At 44.4% G+C, this 26,265-nt stretch overlaps 2 protein-coding genes across 6 annotated transcripts in view; one reads left to right on the top strand and one right to left on the bottom strand.

Moving 5' to 3' along the window:
• CEP41 (centrosomal protein 41) overlaps positions 1 to 3,664 on the bottom strand; it is a 295,708-nt gene extending 292,044 nt beyond the window's left edge. The window contains exon 1 of the mRNA XM_085653604.1: positions 3,629 to 3,664. Coding sequence (XP_085509730.1) covers positions 3,629 to 3,649 — 21 coding nt within the window. The 5' untranslated portion in view covers positions 3,650 to 3,664. The remainder of the gene's footprint in view (positions 1 to 3,628) is intronic.
• MEST (mesoderm specific transcript) overlaps positions 1 to 26,265 on the top strand; it is a 336,158-nt gene that overhangs the window by 161,837 nt on the left and 148,056 nt on the right. For all 5 annotated transcript variants that reach the window (XR_014981372.1, XM_085653607.1, XM_085653609.1 and 2 more), the window contains 4 exons: positions 7,050 to 7,127; positions 8,626 to 8,762; positions 15,038 to 15,096; positions 22,761 to 22,801. Coding sequence is in view for 4 of the 5 variants with exons in the window: in XM_085653607.1 (XP_085509733.1) it covers positions 7,050 to 7,127; positions 8,626 to 8,762; positions 15,038 to 15,096; positions 22,761 to 22,801 (315 nt within the window). In the remaining variant the exon portion in view is untranslated. The remainder of the gene's footprint in view (positions 1 to 7,049; positions 7,128 to 8,625; positions 8,763 to 15,037; positions 15,097 to 22,760; positions 22,802 to 26,265) is intronic.

Here is a 26,265-nt window from a genome sequence, read left to right as displayed (position 1 = left end):
AAGTTAGTCTTACTTTGTGAGTTAATAGGCTTCTTTTGTTAAACGATGCACTTTTGGTTCGCTGTGCCCTCAAATGTAGTGCCTTTTCACATTTGCAATTATTACGTCAGGAACAGAGCCCAGCTGCCAAGGATATTCTATTCCCAAGTGGGCGTAACCAACCACTCCAGCCTCTCCCCTGTTTGCAGTTGATGAGTTGTGAGGACAGAGGTTGCAAGCAGACTGCACCATGCCATGGCAACATGGCTGACTAGGCCTGTACCCCTCCAAGCTAGGGCACAGTCCATGCACCCTTGGCCCCCCCATGTCTGTTCTCCTAAACAGGCTAACAGCTATTTTGGGGAAACAAGGCGCCAACATTGGAAACTACTCCCGCCTACTTTCCCAACGTCCCTCTGCCTGTAGATGATTCACCTGTCTGTAAATACAGACATGCCTTTGGAGGGAGGGCTAGACGGTGATGGTACAGACTTTAAGTAATGAAGATTACTGGTAAGTAATTGGGGCCTCATTCTCCTCTCTATAGGAGAATATGACCAAGCAATCACTCATGAGGCACTGCTCATCCACCTACACAAGCATTAACAAAAGCAGGTTTTGTCTTTTGCCCAGTTAAAAGTGGTCATAGACTTCCTTAAGGCACACACAATGGGAGCAGCACCCGCGGCAGCAGTGCAAGATACACGCACATGCACACATGATAGCTATTGCTAACATTGTATCATAGTACTTCATCACCGGATGTTCACCTGAGGCAGAGAATCACGCCTAGTTCTCCAGGTCCAATGTCAGCATCTCCAGCCACTATGCACATCTCCTTCCCAGCTGGTCATGTATTCAAAAGCAGAATAAAATATTCTGTAATTAAACAAAACATTCATGCAGCTGTGTCAGCAGCAGCCCATCCATAAAGGTGAAGGGGCCTTGTCCCCAAACTTTGTCAGGCTGAACAAAGGTTGGCCTGACCCCATCTCTTTATTTTCAAGTCGGGCAGCCAGTAGCCTCCTGGCTGCCTGAGCTGAACTTTGCCGGGCTGAGAATGTCACAACTCCTGTGGGCTTGACCCCCCCTCAGCTCGGCAAAGCACCTCTAGGCCCTCCCCCTCAGGACGAGGGGGAGCGTCACTGATTGCCTCAGACCTGGTTACCTCAGTTCTAAGCCCTGAAGTGCCCAGAGCTGTGTGTCAATCACTGACCCCTCGTCACAGAGTGGGGTGGGGGGTCAGCAACTTTCACTGACCCCATCGTACTCTGTGACAAGGTAGGGACTTGCTGCCTCCCCTCATCAGCTGGCCTAAGATCATTCAATGAGGGCAGGCAGCCGTCCCAACCCTCCTGGCACCTCCAATGCTTCCCTCCCCTGAGAGCTGCAGCAGGTAAGTGTTGTGTTTTAATTGGCTGATTGGTGTGTGTGTGTATGCATGAATGTATGTGCATTTGTGAGTGTGTGTGTGTGTGTGCGTCTTCTTGTGAATGCATGAGTGTGAGTGTCCATGTATGTGAGTGGGTCACCCTCCCAAGCAGTACTTGCCGACGGCCGCACATACACATCAGGATCAGACAAGACAGATGAGTGGTGAATGTGTGCCTGTGGGAGGGCGGGTCAGATATACAGACGCGGAAGCTGGATGTATTTCCCAAAAGATAGTGTTTTATTATCAGGGGTTAATGTCTTGGGTTTGACAATAGTGATTTGGTCTTCTTTCCTTCCTGCTTTGTCTCCTCCGCTCTGGGATGGGGGTTGGAAAGTGGCTGATCAGCTTTGTCCGCCTTGGGGCTGATGCTGGAGCCTGCTTGTGCTGACTCGTCCGTTGCACTGGTTTCCTCCCGGAGGCTCATAGAGGGAGAAGAAAAAGGAGGCCGTCAGTGATACTATACTATAGGGAGGGGATTGAACAAAACTACCAGTCATCTGCACCACAAATTGGTGAAGTCCAAGGGTTTCACGGTGCGCACTATACCAGACGTGGGCGATAAACAACCTGCCTTAAAACCATGGGAGTGTTCCTTGGGCAGACGAATGGCGTCTTGTTGCGCACGCTAGGCTTGATAGGAACCAGGGTGGGGAAGTGTGATGGAACGTTGTCAGGGATGTGCGGTCTTAAAAGAAAAAGGTACGTGCTTTAGCGGGGAGAGCCAGTTAACCCAACTCGTGCCCACTGTCAACCCTCCTCCCGCCACCCTCGTATCCACCCCCACCTTCCCTGGAACTGTCTTCACTCACCGTGCGGCCACTCCCCAGCCTCCTCTGGTGGGCGCCACCACTCTTCGCTCCAGCGCTCGGCGGGCTCCTCCTCTTCAACACCGCTTTGGTCACCGCCTGTTCTCTCCGCTCCTCGCACACCTGGACTTCTTCGCCGGTTGATGACGATTGAAGCACAGTGCTAACGCGGTGCACAAAAAACCTAATAAGTCCCCCCCTTTTTAGGTCTCGCTCTCGAGACCTATTGTCGCCGAGATGCCTCTCAAGGGAGACAGACTGGGGCACGCGCAGATTGTTGTGATTGCTGTCTGTGAACGCGCTTCACATGAACAGCATCTGCGCGTTGAGTGCTCCTCTCCGGAAGACCTGCTGAGTTAATTATATGTCTGCAGAGGCATGCTGTGAATAATGACCGCTCCCCCGCCCCCGCCAAGCGCGCGTGCCACGCTCCACCGGGCTTGTCTTGTTTTTTTTTTTGCATATTTATATAGCGCGAACTCGACCCGAAGGTATTGGAGCGCTTTACATAGCACCCCATTTACATTACACATTCAGGCATATAATGAGTTTTACGCACTCCTCTTCACCTGACATCCGCTTTTCTTCATTCTGTAGTCTGCCCCTACTCCCCATCTTTGCAGAGAGGAATGAACCTCGCCTTTCCCAGTTCCTTACACCCTCACATATCTTAAAAGAACGAACAAACAGGCCACTGCTCACACTCCTTTCACATACCAATGCCGCACACACATTCTCACAGTATCTATCGGACTACGTGAAAACAGCATTTTGTAGACACTAACAAACTTTCACTTGCAAAACGAGTACAAGACAGTATAAATGGTGCTTTCACTGTGAAAACCACACGCCCCCACCCATCGTAAGCAAACTTGAGGCCCGCTAGTATTGTGTTCACTTTCGTCTCTACGTTATAGGTTGAGCGAGTGAGGCACGCTTTGATCGCTCGAAAGAGGCAACTTATTTTTCAAAACTGCTCCAGGGGCCGGCATGTTTGCATATCGGCTTATTCCCCGGCTTTGCACAACGCCGGGTAAATGTACTATGCAACACGGACCGACTAACTCTCAAAAGTTTCATGCTTAGAATTCAGTACCTCAGGGGAAAAAAAGTCAGCAACATTTCTGAGCATTAGAGACAGTGACTGTTTTTCCGTTGGTTCAAGAAAGACTCGTTATCACCCTCAGCGTGCCTTTGCAAAATATACATGTGGGAGATAAAATAAAACAACAGCTTGGCTCTAAATATTATTTTTTAAGGAACCAAAGAGGTAACTGCTCGCATTTAAAATGTACATGTTTATGCATTCATTATACATGTTTATGCATTCATTAACTTAACGTGTGGGTTCACTCACGAGGTGGCTTTTAGGTTTCAGTCAAACACCAAACGTAGAATGAGGACGTACCTCTGAATACAGGATACCCATGGCTGCTCCACACGGGTCTGGAAGAAATTAATGCAGGATTCTGGGATTGCGGGGGCGTCCGACTTTGCTTGCTTAAATCCAATCGTTTCAAGGGGTAACTTCTGCCTGTAAACACACGGCAACTGCCAGGCGCGCAACACTCATTGGACTCAAAGGGCTTCAGCGCCCCCCCCCCCCCCCCCCCCCCTCGGGTGTGGCAGCCCGGGATGAGACAGCTTCCCGGGCCACACACAGCCGCTCCCGAGCACTTCACAGGTCTTTAAAAGACCATTTGCATGTTAATGAGGCCTCGCTGTTGTTTCACCCTTTCTAAGTGCCCCTCCAGTTCCACTCTTTATTATGGCTTAAAAGATTCAGCCCCCACCAGACTTTCTCAAGCGTTCTAAAAGCAATATGGCACGGCCAGTAAAAGCGAGATTTAGAAAAAAACTTGTGATAGCTTCTCACTGTGCAAGAAAATCATGTTCTACTTTCAACTAACCCCCCCCCCCCCCTCCCCAATATATTGGATTCATGCTTTGGCTGGTTAGAGGCAAAATCTGAAGAAAGAAATGCGTGAATAAACTGCAGAAACTTGAGGTTTAGACTTTCAGCTGAGACCCAATAGAGATATGGAATTATTGTGGAGAATATTACAAGTGAAGATTAAAAAAGGTAGTGTGCAATGTAAATGAATATGCGTAAAATCAGTGTGCAGAATAAGCATTTACAATGCCCATCAGTTTGTCTTTTGTGTATTGAAAAGGTACTTGCAAGCCCGAGTATTGCACAGAAGAGAATTCACACATGAGTAAAAGTAGCAGGTAGCTGCTCAGAGCTGGCAAGTTTCCCAGGTACGTGTACTTGTCCTGTCGAAGTTTTTTCCTTAGAATTCTGGGACTTGTAGCCCTGTTTTATAATGCAATAAATAAATCTATAAGTCCCAGAATTCAAAGGAAAAACCTGCACTGTAGCAGCACATCACGCATGATTTTGGGAAAATGACAGGGTTGGAAGCTACAGGGAAAGGGAGGGGTTGCTAGGCCCTTCCCACTAGTTCATGCTTTGGCCCCTCCAAATGAGACTAGAAGCGGGTAGAATTTCTATTGAAACATTCAGATGAATAATGCCCTGATGAGCTGCATTCATTTTTCAAATTAATATTGCTTCCAAATAAGGAAAGGTGACGATCAAATAGTGAGTAGGGGGTCAGTTTCTGTAATGGATTTTAGAAATACAGAGGATGGGTTTTGAGATGGCATGCGTCTGCATAGAGATACGAAGGCTCAGGTTTCCTTTACACAAATGGAGATTGTGCCCCATATTTTTTATTTCAGCAAGGGCGTGAGACACCGTTTAATTTTAGTCCCTGTTTTGTTTCTTTTTTTTTATATAAACGCTCTCGAGTCAGAGCTGGTAACTAATGGCAAGGACCTCCCTAGAGTCCCTTGACCCACCAACACTTGTTTTTCCTGTATTTCTCTGCCCTTTTTGCCTTCTGTGCCACTCGTTTTTCCCTGTATTTCTGTGCCCTCTTGCCTTCTGTGACACTCGTTTTTCCTGTATTTCTGTGCCCTCTTGCCTTCTGTGACACTCGTTTTTACTGTATTTCTGTGCCCTCTTGCCTTCTGTGACACGCGCTTTTCCTAAGAACATCAAAGCGGCCGCAAAAGTGATCACCATTTGCCACCCCTTCCCATATCCCACTTCCTGCTTGTTTGTTATGTTTGTTGCGTTTCCTCTTTTAAATGATGGTCTGTCGTTAAAAATAGAATGCATGAGTAATGTACATCATACATGTGCACTGACAGGTTTTAAAGTCTGAAGGCATTTACAATACGCCTTAATTCGTTTTAGCTGCATTTCAATTGCAACGTCTTAGGTGTGGTAATGTTTAACTTACTAGCCTTCGGAATTCCTCACATTCTCTTCCTAGGCTTTATTGGTGTTTGCTCTTGGTTTCAGCCGGGCGCTCACTTTGATTGTTCGTCGCGGCTCCAAAATGAGGGCTTTTCTCATTGTAAGAGTCTGTGCTTTCGTTTTGAGTTTTTGTGATGCCACCGGTAGCTGGTAAGGCTCGTGAGTTGTTGTGAACGGCGTGCGCTCCATTGATTTTGACCCTTTTCTGGTCAATTTCAAGTCCAAGCTCGTATGCTCACGAGGTAGTGGGGTATCACAGTTAGCCCTCTTATCACGTAACGTGATTCTAATGTTTGTTTTGTTTCCATTTTTACCCTTTTGCGCACATGAGACACCCAACATAACTGCTGTTCCCAGCTTTTTGTATGCATTTTTTTTTGACGATGAGCATGTGTTGTAATGAAGCAGCCGCATCTCTAAGCCTATATGTGTGCTCTCAACCAGATTTAGAGTCAGTGCCACACTTCTAAGAGGCGAGGTTGCAATTTGCACAACAGCGTTGCAGCTCTCACATGCACCAAATGGGCCCTGCTTGGAGCACAGCGTGAGTGCTGCTCAGTGCATGTCAAAGAATGCTTTCAGATATATGTATTGGACACACACATCGAGCTTGTCACATAGCACGTTACACAAACTATTGGCATTGTAAATGACAATGGCTTTTATTTATGTGTTTTTAAAAACCTGCAAGCGTTGTGTAAACACGCACTTTGTACTTATAGTCGCTGCCTATGAGAAGCAAGGCTGGCAGTAACTGAATCTCTTTTACTACCAGCCTTGCTTCTCGTAAGCAAGGACTATAAGTACAAAGTGCGTGTTTATGCACCGCTTGCAGGTTTTCAAAGCACATAAATAAAAGGCATTGTCATTTACAATGCCAATAGCTCAAACTCTGGCAAATGCGAGACCTATTGCATTGCAAATGCTTGTTTTTAATGCAAGCGATTTCTCAAGCACATCGCAAGCGTTGTGCAAGCAAAACCTAATAAGCCCTTTTAGGAGTTTTCGTTTTTCTTGGTTTAAATACAAGATATTTCACAAGCACAGCACAAGCGCTGTGCAGGGAAAACCAGAAAAAAGCACTTAAGAATTATTATTGAAATCAGTATTGTTTTTTGTTTTTTGTTGTGAATCACATTTATTTAGATGTGAAAACATCTTGGTATTTCATTAGAACATTGTTTAACTTTTATAAGCGAGTAGAGCCTGTTTAAAAGTTAAGTGTGTGTTTGATCTTTAGGTTACCAGTAAAATCCCAGGAGGTCTTTCTTATCAAACTCAATAAATTAAATTATCTTTAAATTGTTGAATAGTAGATTCATTATCACTGTATTGAGGAATAGTACATATACCGTGTCATTTAAAACACAATGAAATGGCAAAAGTCCGCAGTAGTGTGAATTATATAAAACACTTTTACTAATATAATTATTTTTACTAATATAAGTATTATAATAAAGTGAACAGGTTTAAATTAAAATCTCTGTCTCTTGGTTTTCAGATTTGGGAGGGGCTGACACTGAGATTTCACAGAGTGATAGCCCTAGATTTCCTGGGCTTTGGATTCAGCGATAAACCGGTAAATAGCTTGGAGCTACTGTAATTTAAAGCAGCAGTACTCACTGCATCATTTTGGAAGTAAATTTGTGTTCTGCTCTCCATTCCTTGTTGTGGTCAGTACTATGAGAAATTGGAATGAAATGCACTGGATGTTTATTGCTGAAGTCGCCAAACGTTGGTGCAGCGTTTGCAGAAAATGTGTCTTCAAATCTTTTTGTGCAGTAAAAGTTTCAAAGTCTGACATACATGATATTAATTGAATTGTGTCTCTTATTATACTTGTTCAATTTCATAGGAGCATAATGTGAAACTTCACCTGTCAGAGAGTTCAGTAGCTGAAGCATTTTCTTGGCTTATATTGGTGTTCAGAGCAAATGCTCTTCCAATATCTACTGTATCCAATATCTAAACATATCTAATATGGCTGTGCACTTTACTTAATTGCTTTCACCTGAGATTTTTAAATGAGTGGTCTACCATTGTTTTTACTGGAGTTAGAAACTGCTGTCTTTAATTGGTTTAGTTGTGCTTCAAAATCCATCTCTATTTTTTCATTTAGTTCATTGCTCAGTGAGTCGTATTCTAAGAATGACTTATGGCTGTGCATGTTTAACTCTATTCTCATTATAGTGGATTTGAAAGATCTGCTTGGCATATTAGACTTGCCATGCAGGAGACCTTTTATGTAGTGTCTTTTTGTGGTGTTAAAGGTAATTAAAATGGAATTGGCACTAAATGGGGGAGTTCTCAGAAACTGAACAGTTCAATTGATTGGAGATACTCATTTACGAGTGGTATTGTAAATGCAAACGTGATTAATATACTATTGAAAAGTATGGCCTTGGATGTTGTAGATAAAAAAAAATATTTTATTGATTTTTCGAAGCAATAAAGTTCTACTATTTTACCTAGGGAATTTCACGTCTTAGGTTGAGGGTCGGACAGTGGTGGGATTTATCTGTAATATACATTTTACATATGCTATGTATTTTATTTAGGCTTGTCCTTTGCCACTTATATTAAGTAAACATTTCTTGATACTGCTGTTGTTACACCATGAAGCCTTCACTGGGAAGCTAGTGATTGAGTGTTTGGATTCTAAAGATGTTGCAGCATGATTTGCTTATCTCCTTAAGTGTATCAAAAAGATGTTTTTTTTTTTTGTTTTTTCTCTGACGACATACGTAATAAAGTATATTAAGCCATTGTTGCAATTTTTACTAATTATTCAGGGCATGTAGGCTACATAGCTTTTTTTATATTGTGTTGTTGGTATTAATAATAATAGTAATAAAAATGTTTTGATAATTGTGCAACAGGTATAACCAATCAATAAAAACACTTAAGGCTTGCTGATTTTATGATCACGCCCTGAAAGAAGAATTGAAATGTTATTAATTCTGAAATAAATATGTTGCTAGACAGCAGCATGAGTTATTTAAAAAAATATTTTGTTTGAGGGACTAGGCTTTCCTTTTAAATGATTTTTTGTTTTTACATACGTTTTTGCTTTTCAGAGGCTCCATCGCTATTCGATTTTTGAACAAGCAAGCATTGTGGAAGCACTGCTGAGCCACCTGGGCCTTCAGAACCAGAAAGTCAATCTTCTGTCCCATGACTACGGGGATACGGTTGCCCAGGAGCTTCTGTACAGGTTGTTACTGGAATCGAGAAGAGTCCTGCAGGTCACGCCTCAGTACTATTTCTCCCTAAGGCTATCTTACGCGCCCTCTCTAGAGTGCTATGATTTGCTCTCGCAGTTGAATGGATGAAATATGGACATTAACTTCTTTTGTTACAATGATGAGGTTGAAACATTTTTATTAACATTACTGTAACAGAAACGCATTGCATTACATGTGAAATTGGCTTCATTTCATGTGATAATCGACATTGGACACTACAATCCTTTCTCTGGATTGACATCTATCTTGCACTCAATACAGTCGTTTCGGTAACCAATGTCAGCATTGAACTGAGGGATGAAACTGGGCTAGTACTCTGTGGACCTTGGCATGTGGGACAGACGGGGTGCCGGGGCTATTGTATTACTGTTGGTAGGTGTGACAGAGTTCTGCTACGGGGGGTCTGTCCAGCCGTCGTTATTCGTTGAGCTGTCTTGTGTGGTACGTGATTGCTGTGTCGTGCTTCGTTACGTGTCTATTGCTGTTTAAGTGGTGATGTGTGAGCTTCCAGTCTGGGCTTGTGATTGTAAGTCAACTGATGCTTGCGTGGAGTTGTCTGACTCGGCACGTATGGGATGCTGTTTGAATTGATGCAACAGGGTTAACTCCAAACTTCTTTTGTTACAATGATATTGTACAGCAGGAACATAAAGCATGCAGGACAGTGGGGTGGATATAAATGTCGTAAAGTGGGGGTGAGATAGGGGGGGTGGATGTTCATTATCTTACTGTCTATATGTTGTGGTGACGATAAATACAGGTTTGGCAATTACCGGGAGAGCAATGACGGTAAATTAAACTAGAGGGTGTATGCATGCATTCTGCTGATGTCCCCTTGGATACCAACATTTAGGTTTGGGCTGTAGAAATGCATAACCCAAATGGACTATACATCGAGGGCCCTCTTCATTGGCCTGCTGAAATGAGTGCCCTGCCCCTTCCTACGCACCAAGTCCGAAATTTAGGATTTGTAATTGACGATAAGTTATCAATGCATCAACAAGCAGTGAAGATGGCTGCAACCTGTTTCACCATTCTTAAATGGCTTAATAAAATCATTTGGATGCTCCCAAGCTCCACTCAGAGAACAGTAGTCCAAGCTCTTATTACTTCCAGACTAGATTACGGTAACATCCTCTACCTGGGAGCCAATAAAGATGTGTTACGTAAGCTGCAAGTGGTACAGAATTCTGCCGCCATATTGCTTTGCCAGATTCCCAGAAATGCCTCTGTTTCTACTTCTCTGCGTGATGTCCACTGGTTCAAGATTGACATTCGCATTAAGTTTAAAGCCCTGAGGTACATGTTCAAGATTAACTCTGGAGTGGCCCCTCAATATTTGAAAGCTCTAGTCTGCCTCTACTTACCGTCCCGCCTTCTCCGCTCCAACACACAAGCAAAATTCTCAGTTCCTAGGATCAAACTTTCCCAGATGGGTGGTCGCTCCTTTGCCTGTTTGGGCCCGATTTTGTGGAATGCTCTCTCCCTTTTGCTCCGTAAGGAAATTGTTTATGTTAATTTTCGCAAAGAGTTAAAAACCTGGTTGTTTAATTGGTACCTTTTCTGCTTTCTTGATTCCTATCAGACTGGCGCTGGGAAACCTTTTTGGTAGCTGTGCGCCATACAAAACTAAAATAACATAACAGTTAAACAGTACGTTATAGACCAACTTTGTTCACATATTTCTCTTACAAGATCAAGCTGTTCTGCTGGGCTTTGACTCTGGCCCATAACTCAGGGGTGGTGGGCAATTAACAGCCATTACTGGCCCCAGCAGAGAGAAGTACTTTGTAAATAAAATATAGAAGTGATTCACGCCTAGTGTTCCGTTGCATACATCAAGGAGTTGACTGCACTGCCATAATTGCTGAGCTACACAGTCATTTACAGGCTTGCGTTATTGCCTTCAAAAGAAATACGAAATTAGAGAACCTGGAAGGGTTGCCTGATGCCTATAGTCTGACCCATTGCCTGCCTTAACTATGGCTTTTTTGTAGTCCTCTACTTTAGGTGCCGTTCATTTTTCTCATCTCATTCGACTGTTGCTTGTGTGGTGCTCCCTGGTGATATCTGCATTTCAGTTTTGCTGTATGATTCATTTATAGGTTCGTGCATATCCTCCCATCTAGTGCTGGGATAAAAATGTCTTGTCTTTTGCAAACTTTTTCATTTTGCACTTTGACAGTGTGTGTGTGTTATGACACACCTGTATGAAGGTGACCCATGCCCCACCATGCTCCACTCTTCAGAGAAACACGGTAGACTTAGTGTCATGTTTAACAGCACTTTTGTAGAGTCTACATCATTTAAAGTTGTATGTTTGCAATTTTGAATAAATTGGAGACTCTGACTAAATAGATTGTGTATGGAACAAACTTTTACCCTTGTTGCATCAGTTGGTTTCTATGAACTGGAAAACATCAAGATTGTAAATGGTAGTTTTCCTCAATGGAATTTATTTCATAATCATAAACAGTAGAACATCTAACTGAATGTGCACGAACAATTTGAAAATATGTAGCTCCTTTTTAAAACTATTTTTGTAAAGAAAACTTTCACTAAAAGCAACATTGTGTGCCTTTTACTTTAAACGCAGTCAATCAGACCACATCGGTCTCTATCAAAGTCCACTTGACTGAAAACACAACTTCAAAGTTTCAATTTAAACAAGAAAAGTCAAGACAGGGATTAAGGCTTTAACGTGTGAAATCTGACATTGGTACATTTAAGGTTTCCTGAAGGTGTACAGAATGAACAACCAAGTCAGCTAGGCTTCTATAAGAACTCAAACCAACCTTTGCTTCTGCTTCAGTGGGAGGAGGCATACATGTGTATTAATGTAAAATACCCTCTAATTCCAATGATCAGGTAGCTCATAGGGCTTTCGTTTGCACCAGAGGTGGCACAGATGCTTTTAGCAACCCTGATCAGGGCTTCAGCACTGTAGATGACAGACAGGACAAAAAAAACTGGAGCACCCACTGTGGTAGGCATCAGATAAACCATGCTCGGATGTGTAGAAGTCAAGTAAAGATGAAAACCCTACTTGGGACAAAATGTGAATTCCTTGTTCTTTCTTTAAAAAGAAAAGTGACAACTGGAGCTGAGCTCCTTAGCCAAATATATGTGATCTATCTTAGAAAGAGAAGTGAAAGAGGCAGTTGTCCCTTTCACAGGAGACTGTACTTTAAAGTGTTCTTTGTTTACTGATTTGATTTTTTGAAGGTAAAAGCTAGAAACATCATTTTGTATAAATTCTGAAAATGTAAGAAAATTGCAATTGTGGGTGTTTTGGTGGTCCAGCCTAGTGGCTTAAAATTATTCTACAGGTTTGAATCTGGTGAAGATGCCTTCCCACAGAACTGGTGCTACAAGTATGAACCTTTTCCTTACATGTCAAAAAGGTTTTGCACCTTCAGTAGTTATAAATTGACATACTGGAGATCTGGATATAAATGTGTCAACCGGGCTAGATGACCCACCAACGTGGTAACCAATGTCATGTGCCTAGAACAGATTGAGGAAAATCTATAACTATCTTTTGTTGGTGAGGGAAAGGATGAATTCTAGAAGTGTTAAATTTCTTGCAACTTTAGGTATGATCAGTGATATGATAGTGAGAGGTGAATGAGGATGTGGCAGGTTGCATCAAGGTCTCCCCTCTGAACAGTGCAATCTGCCTGGTTCGTCCAAACGTCTGATATAAGAGCGGCAGAGGGAAAATAAATTTAGCTACAAACTACAGAATTGGGGCATGGACCATGGAGAGAAAACACAGGGACTCTCTTATCGAATCACATCACTTCAATTAACAATACCATGCCCAGTGCTAAATATACCTTGGCAAACTGCCTACTTTTTCTCTATCTACTACTGTTGTAAGTTGACTGGGTTGACTTCGCAAAACATGGCTGCCTAGTGATAAAGTAGTGAAGATATTTGCATCCATTTTTTCAGACATAACTGTAGAATAAGCTGCCAGTTTAGGAAACTATTACTTCATTGGCTTGTTTTGTAAATATACATTTCCAGTCGTGTATGTTCATTGATGGGAATAAACAGTGAATATTCACACAGCTGCGCATGTTTCTAGATCCTTTTTACAGAAGAGCTGAGACAATACTGCTAGACAAATGAGCACATCTGGAAGAAGGCATAAACCTAGTTGTGATCATAATGCAAGAAGGTCATCTAAATCACAGAATAATACTCCAACTCCGAATGCATTTTAACAGGGAGACAAATCTCCTGACATAATGGCCTCCCACTTTTGGATACTGCTGCAGCTTATTTTTATCTCCTAAACCTCAGTTTCATATTTGACCAAGAGCTCTCATCTTCCTCTCAGATTGATGGCATGCCTCGAATTTATTTTTTAATCATCTATGTCTTCCAGAAAGGATCTGTCTTATCTACTGAAGCACATCACTAAACTGTCTTTTGTTTAGTGATAGGATCAAGGCTAGACTACATCAGGACCTTTTATGTAGTCTATATCAAAGGTTCCAGCTAACCCAAAGTGTTGCTGTTTGCCTTTTACTTGGAATTTCCTGCCACACTTTAGTCTGCAGCCATCTGAATACTTCTTTGACTGTCTGGATAACTCACCATTGCAAGAGACAGTCACTTGTGTCCAGAAGCAGAAGTTAATAACAAAGCTGGGACCATTTGGTAATACATAAGAATTGTTGCCTCCTAGGAGCAACATATCTTGAGCCCTATGCCCAGCTTCTAACCCAACCTTCTCTAAGTTCTACTTTTCACTTTGACAAGCTGACCTCCAATAATTTGCTTGAAGATGGATCTGGAAGAAATGAGAGGGCTTTTTTAGGAGTCAATTAAAGAGGACTTTTGCATCTTAAGGCTCTGCTTTTATGCACAATAGGGAAATTAAATGTTGTAATGGGTGATCGAAAAGAGGGGGGGAAGGGAGGAGCACTTTGATATAAACAAGCGTCAGTTCTTTTAAATGTTGTGGGAAACCTGGGAGGACAAATAAAACTGCCTACAAGTGATACCCCGCTCGCAGCAGAAGGACTACTCTGGTGTTTGTGGAGTGTTGAAGCTCACGGGACTGCGAGGACCAGCAGCCCGGTTTCCAGCACAGCTGTGTCCTCTTCCCTGTGTCTCCACCCTTAGCCTGCTGCTTAATACTGCTCGCGGCCCCCGCTTCGCGGGAGCCGCTCGCAGCAGAAGGACTACTCTGGTGTTTGTGGAGTGTTGAAGCTCACGGGACTGTGAGGACCAGCAGCCCGGTTTCCAGCACAGCTGTGTCCTCTTCCCTGTGTTTCCGCCCTTAGCCTGATGCTTAATACTGCTCGCGGCCCCCGCTTCGCGGGAGCCGCTCACTGCAGAAGGATACCCCATTTTTCTTTAATTAGGTGTACCATTGGCAGTTTAAAAACAAAGACAATGTACTACATTTAAAAGAACGTTTGCTTGTTAATATCAAAGTGCCCCCTCCTGAAGTGGGATTGAGCACACCCTGTGAATGTTGCCACACCGGGTGCTGACCCGATGAGGAAGCATGCCACATGCAATTGTGCAGGCGAGGGTCCATAAATGCAAGGAATGCATTCACTGGCCCTGTGTGTTGGAAATAGGTGTAAAGTAGTCCTGTTTTGGAGAGGTTGGTATCCTTGTTCCTAAAATGGATAGCATAGACTGTGTAGAGGTGGGCCTGGTTGGGCACATTGCTGGAGTTTTCACTAAGCCCAAATGGTTAATTCCATGACTCGTTGTGTGTCTCTCTGTTAATGAAGAATGAGACTTCATCACCTCCAGACTACTATCTGCTCCTTATTGGACTTGGGTTTTTCAGAGCTTAGGAGGTTTGGTTTGACTTGTACGTAGTTGTCTACCTTAAGTGTTGCACTCTGCACCTAATATATCTGCTCTGGTTCCCACGGATTACCGAAATAGTCAGGGTCCAATTTGCAAAGATGCTCCGCAGTCGTGGCATAGGCTCCACAGTGAAAAACTGCAATGTGGAGATCCGGCCACGACTGCGGATCCTCCTCCACGACTGCAGAGCCTCTGCCATGACTGCAAAGGCTATTTGGGAATCCGGCCCTCAGTGTTTGAATTCAACATATATTCTTCTGATGAAGAATAAACATTAGACATAACTTTTATGATTAATTTAGATTCAGGCAGGGGAAAGTAATTGTATAAAAAATTAAATATTTCATTTCTGCTTTTCCAGTGTCTCGTCTGTTTGTTAACATATTTATTATTTGTTTAGGTTCGAGTACAATAGGACAGGACACCTTGTTATCAACAGTCTCTGCTTATCTAATGGAGGTAAGCATTTTTATAGTAACTATATTTAAACATTTTATATATTGTTAGTGAAAAATCTTACTGTGAAATAATCTTTTGTCTCAAACTGTAAAAGTGGATATGTGATTAAAGGAAATGCACAAATTGCTTCGCTGGGATTGTTTAGTCACGGCATGAATACATACTATTGTTCTTTTCTTGGTAAAATACTCACTTGCTCAACATTTGTTCGCTTGCTTGAATACTTCAAAATCTTTGTTTGCAAGCATGTGGTAGTGATCAAGTAATGCCGACTAGACACACTTGTTTAGCCTCGTGAATATGACCAACACAAGATAAGTCCTGAGAGTTGGGAATGGGTAAACAGCTTTGGCCTTCCCTTTAAAAAGTGGAACGACAGTTTATCTAATATCCAAAGAAATTCCTGATGAGGTTAATGACTACTATACATTAGAAAATTAAGAAAGACCTCTCTGTAGATCAGCCTCTTCATCCTGTGTCCTCATTTTTTTTTAAAACAAACTTTATTGATTTTTCAGGGTACAACCATTAGGCTCAAGTTGGTGTCAATTCTTGACAGCATGAATCTCAGATGCCTCTACAATCATACAGTCCCCTACTCTATAATGAGCCCCAATACACATTCCCATCTATTATCTCTTAATTGACAAATCAAAAAAATACGGAGTAAACAAAAGATTGAGATTTGACCCATTTCAAAAATACAACCCATCTCATTGGGCAATATCTACACGCTATAAACCCACTATGAAGCATAATCAATCGAAAACAAATCTACCAAAAAACCCAGCTACCCTCCCTCCCCCCCCCCCTCCTCCCCGCCCTCCAGGCATGTCCCTTCTAGTATTATACCTTACAATCCATAACCTTCAGCATCTCACAATTAGAATTAGTTCCGTAGTCTGAGAACGTGAACATGTGCATGGCTCCACCCCTCTGGTCGCCTATTCTACGTGCTGCAAGTGAGTCCCCATCTTTACTGTTGTGGACTTGCGAGGCGTTGCTCTGGTTCCTGTGTGGGCGGTGCAGTATCATCTTCACTATCACTATCTGGATCTTTCAACAATCCTACCAAATGCTCCCATGCCCTGGCCGCCTCCAGTACCCTCTCGCTCCCCGATCTCTTTGCCATTTGCAACCGCACTATCCCATCGCATTCCGCCCATTTAATGAATTCTGTTTTCCATCTAGCTACTCCAGGGGCCACTCTCGCTTTCCAGTGCATTGTGATTTCCCTTTTTGCAAACAATAACCCCGTGTCTTTGAACTTACTAATGACCTTGGTTTTAGCCGTATGAGGAAACCAGTGTAGGACACATGCCCCCACGTCCAGGTCCAAACTTCTATCCGTCACTGCATTCAACAGGTCAACTACCTCCGTCCAATAATCTGCTAATAACGGGCATCCCCACATCATATGGGGGAAATCCGCTCCCTCTCGTCTACAGCGCGGACACTCATCCGTTTCTGTGTTAAAATATGCTTTGATTTTCGCCGGGGTGAGGTAAGCCCTGTGCAGAATATAGAAATGCACCAACTGAAACCGAGCATTCCTGGTGCCCTCCACGACTGCACGATTATGTCAGCCCAAGCCCTATCTGGTATCTCATCCCCCACATCCACTTCCCATTTTTGCTTAAGTACCTCCAAGGGAGCCAGCTTCTCCTGAGTCATTCGCTTGTAGAGACACGTGACTGCCTTATATTTCCCTGCTGCAGTCACAATATACTGGCAACCCAAAGAAGTTTCTAGGTTCAGTCTGACACTCCTTCCAGTGTGCCCGTATGGCCACCGTAAGAGCCGCATGCAGCAAAAAGTCCCCTCCTCGCAAGTCAAACCGCTCCTGCAATATATGGAAGGGCAGCAGAGACCCGTCCTCATATAAGTCCCCAATAGTTGTTAGCCCTCTCTCATCCCATTCATTCAGTTCGCGCCAGGAGCCCCCATGGGGAAGCGCTTCACACATGGAAAGCGGTATATCGGGAGCATAGGGTGATGTCAAACCTGCTCGTTTAACACTCCTCCTCCAACATTGTCTCGCTGTCTTAAGATCCTCAGATAGGACACCCATCCAGACAGGAAGGTCCAATAGGATTTGTGAGAGAAACCTCCGCTCTGGGGCTCCCCCTCTTTCTTGCTCCAGGCCTCGCAACTTCAACGCCATTGTCTGTGTCAACCACTGCATCTGCGCAGCTAAATAATAAGTTTTAAAATCCGGGACCGCCCACCCACCCTCTGACCGCGGGCTGTAATATAGATAGGGCTACCCGGCGCCTTCCAGTGCCCCATAAAAAGCCCGTCATCATGGATGTGAGTTGTTTAAAAACTTGCGCCGGTATCCAATTCGGTAGGGTCACAAAATAATAAAGCAACCGAGGGAGGGCCACTCGCCCCGCCACCGATAATGGCAGCGTACCCCAGAACTCAAAATTGCCCACCAGCCCTCTCATCCCTCTAATCACATTACCCTCTAGCAAATCCGGTCGTGCATGATAAATGTGGACCCCCAAATACGGGAGGCATCTATTTTCCCACCTCACTCCTGCTACACTCTGCGGGCCACCTCTACTGCCGTCGGCTGGGAATAAGCATGATTTGGCCCAATTAACTCTGAGGCCAGACACCTCCCCCCAAACTATGCAACAGTGCCTTTGCTCCCAGTAACGCTTGCCCCGTATCCACTCAAACATGAGTAAATCGTCAGCGTACAAGGCTATATGGTGGGTCTGTTCCCTTACTTGTAGACCCCGGTAGTACCTCCCAGTCCTAGCCTTCATCGCCAAGGGCTCCATAGCCAATGCGAATAGGAGCGGGGACAATGGGCATCCTTGCCTCGTGCCCCGGCTCACTTCACAAGCTTCAGATATCCCCCGCCCGTTCTAACTCGCGCCGTGGAGGACTGGTAGAGCAACGCCGTCCATGCTATAAATGTGTCTCCCAACCTAAAGCCGGCCATAACATGGAACAGCTACGGCCGTTCCAAACTGTCAAATACTTTTTCTATATCAATGGCAAATACTGCAGCAGTGTCTTTCGCATAAGAATCCGCTTCGAGCACCTACAATAAGCGCCGAATATTTAAAGCCGTATTTTGGGCAGAAATAAAACCGGTTTGGTCCCAATGGATTAAGGTTGGCATGTGTGGTAATAACCGAGTGGCCAATATTTGCGAATTACTATCTTATAGTCCGTGTTAAGCATGGAGAGCGGGTGATATGCTGCCCAGTCCCACGCTGACTTACCAGGCTTAAGAAGAGCGATGATAGCCGCCTCTCTCGTGGAGACCGGGAGGCGGCCCAGGCATCTCGCCTCGTTATATAATTCTATGAAGTGCGGAGCTAGGTGTTCAGAATAGGTTAAATAGAATTTGATCGGGAGGTCATCCGTTCCCGGTTTCTTATTCCGTGCCATATGTTTAATAGCCGCCCGCTCCTCTCGCAATCCAATATCTGCGCCCAGTGCCTCCGCCTGCTCGTCATCTAACCGCGGAAACTGAAGCTCGCGCGTGAAATCCACTAGGTCATCCTCCGTGCTAGCCGTCTTGCTCCTGTATAACTCCCTGCAAAAATCATGGAACAGCTCGTTAATACCCTCCTGAGTAAAACAGGCGTCTCCCTGGTCATCTCGGATCTCTAATATCGGCGTCTCTCTCCGCGACGGGCTAGCTAACCAGGCCAGAAGAGCCCCCGACTTGTCCCCATCTACATGGGTACGCGTAAGAAGCCTTATAATCAAAGCAGCGCAAACGCTCCACCTGCTGTCCTGTGTCCTCATGCTATGTTTGTAATCGTTTTGGGGATTATTTACATATGCATTAACTGCCTTGTATAATAAACAGTTTCTACAGCCAAGGTATTAAACGGTTCAATATACAGTACTGAATTTGTTTTTGAGACATGATCATAGACCAAGTAACATCTGTTGTAGAATGAGGTAAATCCTCCTTTACCTGCTTGTGCTGAAGGGCTTTGAAAGGAGACCAACCACTCCAACCTAAGGAATTCTTTGGGTAAATGAGAGAATCTTGGGAGATTTCAGTCAGAGAGACCTCACCTTTTCATATGATGCCAATGCTCTTGTGATAAGAAGTAACCCACGGAAAGTAAGGAGCATGCTTACTACAGCTGTGATATAAGCTGGTGTCCTGGAGTAGAGCTGTGTCCATAGAGCACCCCCAAACCAATCTGTCTCTTAACTCTTTTTAATAATTCCATACCAAATGAAATCCACACCTTTTTCCACCTGACAGACTGGATTCTCTCCCCACTTTTCCTTGCTTAGCATTCAAAGCAGAGACCTGACAGGCTAGATTTCTCATTTAAAAGAGAAGTGGGATGAGATTACATTTCGACCCTATAATCCGCGACAGGATGTTTACCACCTAATGTTGCTTTATGAGAAAGTGTCTTTGACAAAGAGTTTTGGAATGGCACAGCCTCTTCAATCCATCTAGATATCTACCTATCTAGATTGATATCTAGATAGACAGAAGGGGCTCACATAGAAACACAATGTAGTAAACGTCCTGTGTGAAGAGGTGTGGAATGCATATATAAATATATGTGTAAGAGTGGCAAGAGCCACCAGGTATAGCAATTCCTCTGATAATTTTTTCGCTAATAACCTTGCCCCATGTGACGATTCTCCCCGAAACGATGAAGGCTTTTTCTACATTGGCTGATGACGGAAAGTTTCGGGGTGATTCGTTAAGAGGGCAGAAAGAAAAAAACGGCGGTCCTAAAACGTGTTTTTCAACAGTTCATTACCTATAGACTTTTTACTCACACGTAGAGGCCAAATGGCTTGTTGGAGTTTCGGAAAAAATCGACAGGATTACAGATTATGGTGTGCAAACAATCGTTTTTGGTAGTAAAGGTATTTTTAAAGTTATGAGTCATTTTAACTTCGTGATATCTGTCACTGCTGTAGTTTTGCGAAATTTCGCAGTATTTCCCATTCTGCACTCCATGGATGTCTGATATTATGAGGAGAGAACTTCTCTTGATCCAAGGTATCCTTGACTATCCCTTTGGAGGTATACAGCACCTTCTCTGTAAGGAAGCCATCTAAGCCCAGGTCAAAAATGTACTCATCTAAAAGCTCTTCATCCGCGTAGGGCACCCAATACCTTCCAGATGCCTAGACCTCCTGATCTCTTTGAGGTACTTAGACCGCCAGTATGTTTTGAGGTGCATGGACTCCCTGTGTTGTTAATGGAAGAAGCACCCTCAAGGTGTTTAGTTTTCTTTAATTTCTTGCCCCCTTTTTCGCCGCAATCTGAGACTCCCTCTGAAGCGGACCCATGTTCAATCTCCTCATCAGATGCCAAAGGCCTCTTGTTAGCCATGACCTGGTTCAAGAGGGGTATTTTTTTTTTTCTAATCAGTAAATCTGATATTGATGTAGGGACACTTACAATCATTTGGGGCCCAAAATGGCAAGGGAGAGTGTTTCTTTAATGGTAATAAAAGAGATGAAGAGGGCAGAAAAACCTTGTGTACATTTTGATAGAAGAATAGGCTAGTTTCTGATGCTATGACAACTGATGGTGGCCGCATAGTAGGTCCTCCAAGTTTGCCCAGGTTCTCTTTCGGAATTGGTAGCTCCAGTTTATAATGCTTCTTCCTCGATAGATTTGTGCTCTGACTGTGGCCAGAGTTTCTCCCGAATGTAGGTCCAGCCATTTAACGGGGCATGTAATAGAGTTACTATTGCTTTTTCCTTCACCTTTATCAGACACTGAGTCCCAGCTACAGCTTTTGGACGCAACAGGAGCAATACGGCTTTACCTGACTACCTTGGTTGCTTTTTGACAAAGTAATGGGCTGATAATGCATCTCAGTGCTGTCAGAAAAAGAGTTAAATTCTCTGAGCAGGAGGATCAAGTCTTTAATATCTGTAGCATCTGAGGAAGTGTAGATCATACTTTTAAGGGCTAACCTGAGAACATTGCATGGTGGGACAGCAGCTTCTTGTACAGAGGGATGAAGGGCTTTCCTTGCGGAGTTCTGCATGGCCACAAAATGGGTGACTCCCTTGACTTTTGTCTCCATTAAATAGACAATATGTAGGGAAGTGATATAAGGTTTGGCAGGATTGAAGGGGTTTTATGATAATGGTATGTCATTAAACTAAATGTGACTGCAGCCCTCTGTCATCACAGTGTTTTGTTTGGCCTGGAGAAAGCAGTTGAAGTATTTTTCTTTTGTATATCCTCAGTGTTTAAGTACTGGCATGAGAAGGAGCATGAGCAACTGCCCGTTAATTCTCATTGTTTCACTTCTCCCTTTCATGTCCCAGTACTTGCTACAGAGCATTTCCTGTCAAGACCTTTGGCTTTCTCGATCCTAGGTGGACTACTGGAAGAAAGCTAGCGGGATCCTTACTTGTGAGCTCTCCCGGAGCAGAGGTGGGACCAGAAGGGGAGAGTTGATAACTATTGCTGAGCGAATTTTAGGAAAAATGAGAGCGAACAAGAATAGTGAATGGCCTGAGCATTACATCGTTACAATCTCAAAGTTGCCTTAGCCCTTAGTTTGATGCTAAGAAATCATGAATGATTTACCCACTCAAGCACCTTTGACCAATTGATGAGTACAAAGTGCACTGAAAATGGCACTTATAGTTTGTATGGAAGGGGTCAGGAGAGGGGGAAAAAGTGTCATGTCAGCCATGCACAGGTATGCCATCAAAGAAATGGGGATAAAATCAGTATTTTTAGGTCTTTCAAAAGACCTTTTGTGAACTATACCTAAATCCTACTGTGAACGTAGAGCTCGCCCTTTGCTTATTGTTGGTTGGCTTTATTGCCTCTCTTATTTACTTGTGTCTTAGGTCTTAGTCCTTCCTCTTCTTGTCTTTGCCCATCCCCTGGTGCATAATCTCTTTACCATTCTTTTGATTGGCTGGCTTGTATCCTTCTGTTGCTGATATTTAGGTAACTGCTTTTTATCTTTCAGCCCTCCTTGAGAGGGCGCATGTTTTCTAGCTCTCTCCCTCCTGTGTGTGTTGTGTCTACCCCCAATACACTCCTCCCATACACTCTGCTGCTCCCCCTCCCTCTAAGTCCTGTCTCCCTTGTGCGCTGCTTTCCCATTAGATGTCTGTCCCCACACCAAGCGCTTTTTGTGGTGCCACCCCTGCTTTATTATTTTTTTAATCTCCTCCCACCACATATGGGTACTTTCCATGAACGCTTTCCCCACCCACTCCATCGCTGCTCTCCCATTCCTTGTGGGCCTTCAAATTACTTTTTTTACAACTTTTATTTGGGTGCCTCGCAGCTCCTGTTTGCTGTTAAGCTACTCCACTTTTTGGCACAACTGAAACTTTTATTTACCTTACCCAAAGTGGTGTCGACCTCTTGGATGGGTAAAATAAAAAAATACAACTAATGGCCACTACTTCATTCAGTAGGCATACGTCATGATGCGTGTGCACGCCTTTTGCAAGACACAACCGCATGATATAGGCAAGGCCTATTGGCTTTGCCAGGTCTTTGTTTCTCTTCCATGCAAGCTGTGTGTGCAACAAACATGCTTTCCTAGTTCCTTCAGTTTGTCAACCAGAAAATTATTCCATCTACATTTGATCTTTCATGTAGAAAAACACTGTAAATGTATTTAAAACCGATACATCTCTGATTCATTTTGTTTTCATTACAGGTATCTTCCCAGAGACGCATCACCCCAGGTTCCTCCAGAAGGTTAGTTCATTTGCTGCATTAAGGGTAATGCAATTTGTGTTTTCTAAACATTCTGCCATGATTTAGGACGTACCCGTTGTTTGTTATGCATTGTGACTTCATATGATATCTTTTTCGCCTTGATAATCAAAGAGGACAGCCTCTCAATTGTTTTAGTGTATCTAGCCATCAGATACTAATCAAACATTTAGGCCATGTAGATATCTGATGCAAAATACACATTTTGATTGGGCCAACTAATTGCCCATCCCATGGTGACCATTCTTTCCTCATTCAGGGTGCTTTTCCTTAAATCTCTGATCTGATCAATACATCATCACTATAGGCAGGATTACAAAACGCTTCTACAAAAATGCTGTCACTGTAAAACTTGGCAAGGAGACTCAATTTTCCAGTTTCTTCTTTATCCACCAGCTCTGACCCCTTAATGATTCATCACACAGCGTCCTATCCAAGCTTATGTTTTTTGTGTGCTCCAACATGCCTAGTGACTTCTCCATTTGCTTTTCCCATTTTTGTGAGATACCCTTCTCTCTCTGTTTTGGATGCGTTATGTCTTCAATTTCACCTCTTTGTAATTAGTTAGATAAAAAAAAGAAAATATTGCTTCCCTTTTCGCATCATATGTGTTGGGCCTCAGGCAGTGTATGCAGTATGGATGCATTTCTTGCTGGCCTATCCTCGAAGGCCTATGAACTTCACCAAAAGTCTCGGACTACACTCTTTTATTGATGTCTAAGACGGGACCAGGACTGAAATTCTGAGATTCTAACTCTGGCACAATATTAAGAGGGATTTGTAACTGGGCAAAGTAGCAGAGTCTGCCGCATTTGGTAGCTATGGTGTTAGGGGTCACCCCATCCATTCTGGGGCCCTCACCTACCCATTCATGAGGTACACACTCCATGCATGCACATTTGTGAGTACTTCCTTGTTTATGTACAAAACAACAAGGCTTTTCTTCCTGTAATATCGAAATATCTTTTGTTTCCCAACAATTCTGTGATGGTATCTTAGAGGGGTTCTTCTGCTTTGGTGTGTATGCTTAGCACACTGCAGGGTTGCTGAGGTTCCCAAGATCAAATATCTGTGGTAAATAGGTGGTTGAGCCTAGCTTCTTCCAGGGTCCCACTACAGTTAATTTGGTACCCTTGTTTTTTGGGTAGAATGTGGCTGCTGCAAGTTGCTGAAATGGTTCTTTCCATCCAGTATGCATAGTGTTCACTATCTGGTGGAAGGAGTAGGGGGCTTGGACAAGTCTTCTACAACGCATGATCATAAGAGAATGGAGGAGAGAAAAGAAAGTAAACCTGGACCGATGTCCCTAACTTTAGTGCCATTGGTGTCTATCCATAAAATTTCAGGGGTACCCTCCTGGTTCTAAAGTTTGTTTCCCAACCTTTTGTAGAAAATCAAACTGACACAACTGATCATTCAGATTCTGATTTAGCATAGGAAACTAAAAGTTCGAGGCATATGAGCTGCAGATTACACACTTTTGCATAGATCGCCATCTGGTGTTGGGCCCGGATGTTTGCAGTTTGTTTTTCCTCTTGGAAAGACTTTGGAAGTCCCGAGGGCGGTGACTCCTCCCTTGGTTCGTATTGCGCATGGGCTTCGGCTCCATCCTCAGATTGTTTTTTTCCGCCATCGGGCTCGGATGTAATACTTCGCGCTCAGGTTCCGAACATTTCCAGTTCGAGGATCGAAGCAGAATCCTCGCTCATCGCAGTATTGTTCAGATCCAGATCTCCTCAATCACCTTCTCTTCGACACATCTTCGATTCCAGTCGTCGACGGCGGCCTTCGGGCCTATCCAAGCTCCAGTCCCGGCTGATGGAAAGAACTCCATTCAAGAAGTGCCCTCGATGTGGGTCCAAATTCCCCCACACCGATCTTCATGAGGTGTGCAACCTCTGCCTCTCCCCTGAACACGAGGCTCGAGACTGTCCCGCCTTCAAGTCTTTCAGATCAAAAAAGACTATTCGAGATCGAAGGGCCAGACGAAACATGGCGCACTCCTCGACCTCCGTTCCAGTCGACCTCTTCGGGGACGACGTCGAAGCTCCGGGACAGCAGCACACCGAAGAGGACCTCGTCAGTGCTTCCGAAGCCGACGACTCGGATGTGGAGGACATCACTCCGGCGCAGAGGGTCATGAGTACTATACCCCCTCCCACGCCCACACCCAAAAAGGCTTCGGTCACGTCTTCGCCTCCGGGCCTAGGCAAGACCAGAGACACTGCTTCAAACACCCCACCTTCGGGCCCGGTGAAGAAGCCAAATAAGCCTTCCGGCGCTCAGGCTAGAGCCACCCTGCCAGCGATGCCGAGAAACAAACTTCGGCACCGAAAAAGAGACCGGCCTCTACCTCGACGCCGAGCTCCGCACCAAAGTCCTCGGTGTCGAAACCCAGCCTTTCGGTACCGACCAAACCCCATAAGGCCCTCGGCACCGACACTTCCGCGCCGAAGCCTACCTCTGCGCCGACCAAGAAATCGGAGGTTCCAAAAAAGCACGGCATGGGCAAGCCTAAAAAGTCATCGGCCCCGAAACCTTCGGCGCCGACGGAACAAACATTGTCACAGGAACTGTTTACACCGGATCCCTTGCAAAAGACACTTACCAAGGATCCAAAAACTGGACATTTGGCACTCTCTTCTAAAAAGAGACATTTGGACAAACCGGCTCCGCCTCCACCTCCAAAGAGGAAAGACTCTGCTACCTCCCCTTTCAGAGTGCCTTCCCCACCTCCTCCACCCTCTCCACCTCCGCCCCCTCCACCCCTGCCTCATCGCTCCCCGACCCCGTCTCCAGACCATGATGATCAGGGGAACCCATATTACGATCCAGGGGATGTGCCACAAGACCCCACCCCTACAGGATCCCCAGACCCATGGGACAACTATAATAATCCAGACATTCCAGATGTCCCACAAGATGACCTTTACCCATCCAGGCCATCTCCACCAGAAGACTCATTAGGTTTTCACCACCTACTTCAGAGGGCGGCACATTATCACGGGGCAGAGCTACACACTGACCCGGTAGAGGAGGATTTCCTCCTCGACACCTTTGATACCGCACATAGGTCTACCTCCATACTACCTATGCTCAAGGGGGTAATAAAACATGCGCCAGAGGTTTTTAAAGACCCAGTCAGGGCTAGCGCCATTAACCCACGCATAGAGAAAAAGTATAAAGCTGCCCCCACAGATCCTGCCTATATCAAAGGGCCAGCGCCACTAGATTCCCTAGTGGTTTCCACTGCACAGAAGAGGTCAAACTCCCAGGCGTCAGGCGAAGCACCACCACCTGACAAAGAGTCAAAGTTACTGGACGCGTCAGGAAAGCGCACTGCGTCACATGCAGCCAATATATGGCGTATCGCCAACACTCAAGTGCTATTAGCCAGATACGATAGAGCCCATTATGATGAATTAGAAACCATCATGCACCATCTC

Source organism: Triturus cristatus, chromosome 4_1 (genome assembly GCF_964204655.1).
Source record: "Triturus cristatus chromosome 4_1, aTriCri1.1, whole genome shotgun sequence".
Classification (NCBI taxonomy): domain Eukaryota; kingdom Metazoa; phylum Chordata; class Amphibia; order Caudata; family Salamandridae; genus Triturus; species Triturus cristatus.
This window is presented reverse-complemented; position numbering and strand designations above follow the sequence as displayed.